Source organism: Ursus maritimus, unplaced genomic scaffold (genome assembly GCF_017311325.1).
Source record: "Ursus maritimus isolate PB19 unplaced genomic scaffold, ASM1731132v1 scaffold_27, whole genome shotgun sequence".
Taxonomy (NCBI): domain Eukaryota; kingdom Metazoa; phylum Chordata; class Mammalia; order Carnivora; family Ursidae; genus Ursus; species Ursus maritimus.
The window spans coordinates 31,524,481-31,529,921 of record NW_024425230.1 but is presented as its reverse complement, the minus strand read 5'-3'; the positions used below and the strand labels follow the sequence as shown (position 1 = coordinate 31,529,921).

General features: G+C 42.1%; 1 protein-coding gene across 1 annotated transcript in view; it reads left to right on the top strand.

Annotated features, from left to right (window-relative positions):
- Positions 1-4,913, top strand: part of TMEM202 (transmembrane protein 202) — an 8,860-nt gene extending 3,947 nt beyond the window's left edge. Inside the window, exons 3-5 of the mRNA XM_008708658.1 lie at positions 3,638-3,787; positions 4,125-4,256; positions 4,717-4,913. Of these exons, the coding sequence (XP_008706880.1) occupies positions 3,638-3,787; positions 4,125-4,256; positions 4,717-4,913 (479 nt within the window). The remainder of the gene's footprint in view (positions 1-3,637; positions 3,788-4,124; positions 4,257-4,716) is intronic.
- The last annotated feature ends 528 nt before the right edge of the window (positions 4,914-5,441 follow it).

Below are 5,441 nucleotides of genomic sequence, written 5' to 3'. Positions count from 1 at the left end.
CTCTTTCCCTGGACCAAAGCTTCTTACCGACAAGTAGGGCCTTTTAGTAACTTAGGTCCTAAGATCTTTGAAACTTTGACAAGTAAGCTGCTGTAAAACTGATGTTTAAAGGCTGGTATAGCTTTAGGTCTTATAGGAGATGGAGGTTCAAACTCAGCTTTAGGATATTTCTTTTGTTTTGCTCAGTGAATAAGAAAAAAAAAACTATGAAGTTAACCAAATGCAGCCATTTTATATTATGGAGCTAAGTCTTCAGTTTGGTCAGATAATTAGTTGTGCATGATTATGACTAGTAGACTTGCTTTCTTTGGAGGTAAGACTATACCATGCTGCAAATCTCCAGCCGTTCCTTTGGAGGTATGAGTGATCTTATTTATGTAGTTTCAGGAGATGAGGATCTAAGACAGAGAAGACTGTAAGAACATGAAGGCAAGTCTTCCCCTCATTGGTGGAAGAAAGACTAGACTGTAACATATCTTAGACAGGACTGGATATCTTGGTACACTTTAGTGTTTTATTTCATCTGAACTAGCATAAGCTAAAGAGTGAACCTATTTATGAAGATTCAGAAGAATCTCATAGATTCCCAAAGGCAGGAAGCTCGTGTACCTGAGGAGATTCCAGAAGAGCCTGGGATCTCAGACGAAGAAAATCAAGCCTGCCACTCAGTCTCTCTAGAGTTGCTTTGGCGCTCATCTTTGTTTATACTTCGCTTTATCGCTACGGCTCAGTTTTTCCTGTTTATTAGTATACGAGTGCCCCCAAAGTGATATCTGTCTGGCTATGTATCTTCCTTGGTTCAAGCAAGCAAAAGAGGAAATTAGTATCAATCAGTCTCAAATCCAAATTTCCAAGCGTAAGAATCAAATTGGTCTAACATGGGTCAGATCGCCTTCCTTTTTCCAATTACCTGTGGTCGGGGGACTATAGGCAAAGGGCCAGGGCTACAGGCAAGTGCTGCTAAGGCCTGTGAGGGACTGTGGGCTAAATACCATGAACGATGCCTATCACACTGGGCTTCATGCAGCTCAAAGCAGCCTGATGGTTCTGACCGGCTACATATCCTGCTAATTCTAAATGACCCAGGTTTTAGGAAATGCGCTGCTCTTGGGTTATCATGATTTAGTGTGGCATAACTTGTTTTGGCCACAGAACAAGTCACCTCTGTAGGTAAGAGTGTGATTTCTCTTCATGGACTTTACTATTATCGATGATGTTAGTCAGTGGTGAGTTCTAGAGAACAAAATAAGACTTAAGAGGCAGATCTTAAACTGGGATAAGCTTTGACATATTTTCTTCTCTCTGGGTTACTTGGAAGCTGGACTATGCTCAGGCATAGAAGTGCTTAGAGAACTTTCAATGGTAGAGACGAGCTGGCCCCGGCTACCTTGAGACAGGAAAAAAGCTAGTCAAGGAGGCACCCTCTAAAGGATATTGAAGAGACTGCAGGATCTGTAGCATCTCAGAAGAGTTCTATTTACTTGCAATTGTGTGTTATCCTTTATTTCTTTTTTTAAAGGTTTTTATTTAAATTTCCGCTAGTTAACATACAGTGTTTTATTAGTTTCAGGTATCCAATACAGTGATTCAACACTTCCATCCAACACCCGGTGTTCATCACAAGTGCACTCCTTAATACCCATTACCTATTTCACCCATCCCCCGACCCACCTCCCCTCTGGTAACCATCAGTTTGTTCTCTAGAGTTAAGAGTCTGTTTCTTGGTTTGCCCCTCTCTGTTTTTCTCTTTGCTTGTTTTGTTTCTTCAATTCCACATATGAATGAAATCCTATGGTATTTGTCTTTTCTCTGACTGACATATTTAGCTTAGCATAATACTCTGTAGCTCCAACCATGTCATTGCAAATGGCAAGATTTCATTGCTTTTTATGGCCGAGTAATATTCCACTATCGATATAGATATATAGATACAGATACCCACATATATCTATATATATCTATAGCACATCTTCTTTATCCATTCATCAATCGATGGACATGGGCTGTTTCCATAATTTGGCTACTGTAGATAATGCTGCTATAAACATCGGGGCGCATGTGTCTTAAAAAATTGCTGTAGAAGTCAAGGGAGGGATCTGTTTCGTATTAGGGAGGTGGTAGCTAAAAGTAATGTTTAGCATGCCCCTTCTTCTCTCTTACCAACATCCAGTCTGCAGAGAGCAGAGATCTTGAGCCAGGAGGTGAAGGAAGAAGCCGTGTACTTGGGTAAGGGCTTTGGAGCCAAAGAAACTTAGCAGACCTCCACCTGAGCAAACGCGTGGCAGGGCCTTGAAGGACTCTCAGGAAACAAAACAAAACAAAACAAATAGAAGGTATTTTTAGGGTGTGAAACTCCTGCAATCCAGTAAATTTAGGCTTGAAATCATTACGTATGGGAGTTGAAGTAAATGGGACTTCGTTTTGTAGTCATAGGCTGACAAGGCCCGTGCAGGCCAGATATATTTAAAAGAGAAATAACAAATAGAAACAAACTACAAGGGCAACAATGGTTAAATCATTCAGAGAAATATGTTAATATGATAAATTGTTCCGGGAACCATTAAAAATGATGTTTACAACAGATGACTTGGGAAAAGAATCTTACCATATAATCTTAAGAAAAAAAATCACCTGATAGTCACTATCATATTCACCATGTACAGAGGATAGAAAAACACTGGAAAGAAATAATGTAAAATGCTAACAACAGCTGCCCTGGGTAGTGGGACTGTGGCTGATTTTCTTCCTGCTTCTTGGTACTTTCGCAGCCTTTCCAAAGCTTATATTGAACATGTATTACTTTCAGAATTAGAATTAGGAATAAAAAAATGTTTTAATCTGTGTTGTGATTTTATTTTATTTTATTTTTTTTAAAGATTTTATTTATTTATTTGACAGAGATAGAGACAGCCAGTGAGAGAGGGAACACAGCAGGGGGAGTGGGAGAGGAGGAAGCAGGCTCATAGCAGAGGAGCCTGATGTGGGGCTCGATCCCGCAACGCCGGGATCACGCCCTGAGCCGAAGGCAGACGCTTAACCGCTGTGCCACCCAGGCGCCCCTGTGTTGTGATTTTAGAGTCACACCTCTTAGAAGCTAGTTTACATCTAAGTTAAACGGGTTAATACATCCAGAACTATTTGTATATTATCTTCAGTTTAACAACCAAGGCTTTGCGTTTACAGTAAGCAAATTCCAAGTATCAGTGAAAAACTGGGAAGTAAGATCCTTATTGGTGCCCTGGATGCCACATGGCGAGCTCTGCTTCATCTCCCTTAGTCCTCACATCCTTCTCTAAGACTCTGTCTGGTTTTCTTTCTTTCTTTCTTTCTTTCTTTCTTTCTTTCTTTCTTTCTTCTTTCATGTGTTTTCATTTTTAAAAAGATTTTATTTATTTATTTGACAGAGAGAGACAGCCAGTGAGAGAGGGAACACAAGCAGGGGGAGTGAGAGAGGAAGAAGCAGGCTCCCAGCAGAGGACCCTGATACGGGGCTCAATCCCAGAACGCCAGGATCACGCCCTGAGCCGAAGGCAGACGCTTAACGACTGAGCCACCCAGGCGCCCCTCTGTCTGGATTTCTTAAGAGAGGTCCCCCACTGGACTAATCAAGCTTTCCCTCTCTCATTCTCTTTGGCAGATTACCTTCAATTTTCCAGGGCTTTCTTCCTCATCTCTGTCTTCTCCATACTCGTCGCCCTGGCCTGGCTCATCAGCTCTTGCCTGCCTAGAAGAGGAAGCATAACCACCAACTTGGATCTGAAGGTATCCATACTCAGCTTCATCTCAGGTACAGACCTAGATTGGCAGGGTAATACCAGGGTGAAACTGTCAAGGGAACTAAGTTTCTCCATGGGGCTTTCATCCTCTTTTTCTTGTCCCTCTCCTCTTCTTCAGTATCACATCAGGTTGCCAGCTACCTGCCCTTTCTTACTGTATAAAACACACTTCACCTGACTTAGCCCAGGGGAGAGGTAGAAGCCCCTTTCTCTTTCCTATCTTGGTCAATCCCTCAATTTTAATTCTGCCATACATATGGCATCTGGAAACAGAAGAAGAGTTGGGGGTGGTGGTCAAGGCAGACTGAAGACACTGATGGGTTGTGACATCTTTTCTTCTGGTCCTAGCCATCTCCCTGCTCCTCTGCCTCGTCCTGTTTCTGGCACAGGTTCACTGGCATGCTAAGAATGCCTTGGAGCCGGATCTCCTATGGGCCTATCATATTAATTGGTGGAGTGACTTCTTATACATGTTTTCTGGTGAGTCAGTCCCCTGCCTTACGCAAGAAGGATGGAAGAGGAGGTCACTGCTTGAAAGGGAGGTTGAATCTAGAAGAAATAGGAGCACTGACTGTTCCTATTTAGAACATTCATACATGGAGGGGCAGCATGGTATAGTGAGGAAAGCATGGATTTTGGAATCTGGAAACCTAGATTTATCGACCTGTTCTACCTTTAACTGAGGGAGGCATGCGCACGTTGAGTGACTTGCCTAAGACTACACAGAAAGTTGTGGAACTATCATTTGAATCCAGGAGGTTCAAGCTTTGTCTTCACCATGTGAGAAATACTATAATGCAATGAGAGCACAGGAAGATAAAGTAACTCTGCTGGGGGAGAGGAGGGTTGGCTTTTAGAGCTGAGGAAAGCATGAGCAGGAATTTTAAAAGTCAAAAGACTATCTATCTGTTGAAACTCACCTCAAATTCTTCTCCTCTAGGGATCATCTCCTTCCTCAACCACATAACTTTCAGATTTCCTTCCCTTGATCGAAATGTCAGTGCAATTCCCATAGAGCAGTCAAGGCTGGGGGTTGGTCCAGTGACTACGGTAGAATCTGGCAAAGATGAAAGGTTAAGTTCTGATAAGGAATCTCCAGTTGAGGAAGAGAAAACAGACCTAGAAGCAGAACCATGATGGTGATAGGAAAACCCAGCTACTGCTTGTCTTAAAAACGGAGGAGAGGCTGAACTGGAAATGATGGTGCAGATTCTAGGAAACTCTCCTAATATCATGTCCATGTTACTAAAGGAGAAAGCATTAAAGCTGCTGAAATGTGTTTTGTGTGCACTGGATCTAAAATATGTATTATAGTCATAAAGAAAATAATTAAAATTTACTTAAGAAAAAATTTGTAAGAGAAAACATCAGTAGTTAGGGTCACGAATGAAAGAAACTAGCAACAGATGCAGTGTGTGGATCAGAGATCTCTTCGGGCATCAGGGATCTTACAGACCAGAATGATTCCCGGAGAAAGATGCCACCTAATTCTATTTGACGTTTTCTTTTTATGTGTGGCCTTGGGCACACTCAGGGTGGAAAGCATTTGGCCAATATTGTTGAATCTGAATTGTAGATCATTACCAGCAATGGAACGAATACCAGTGGAGATTATACCTACCATCCAAAGAAGCTGAAGGGTGCCTGGGTGGAGGCTGGGTTCTG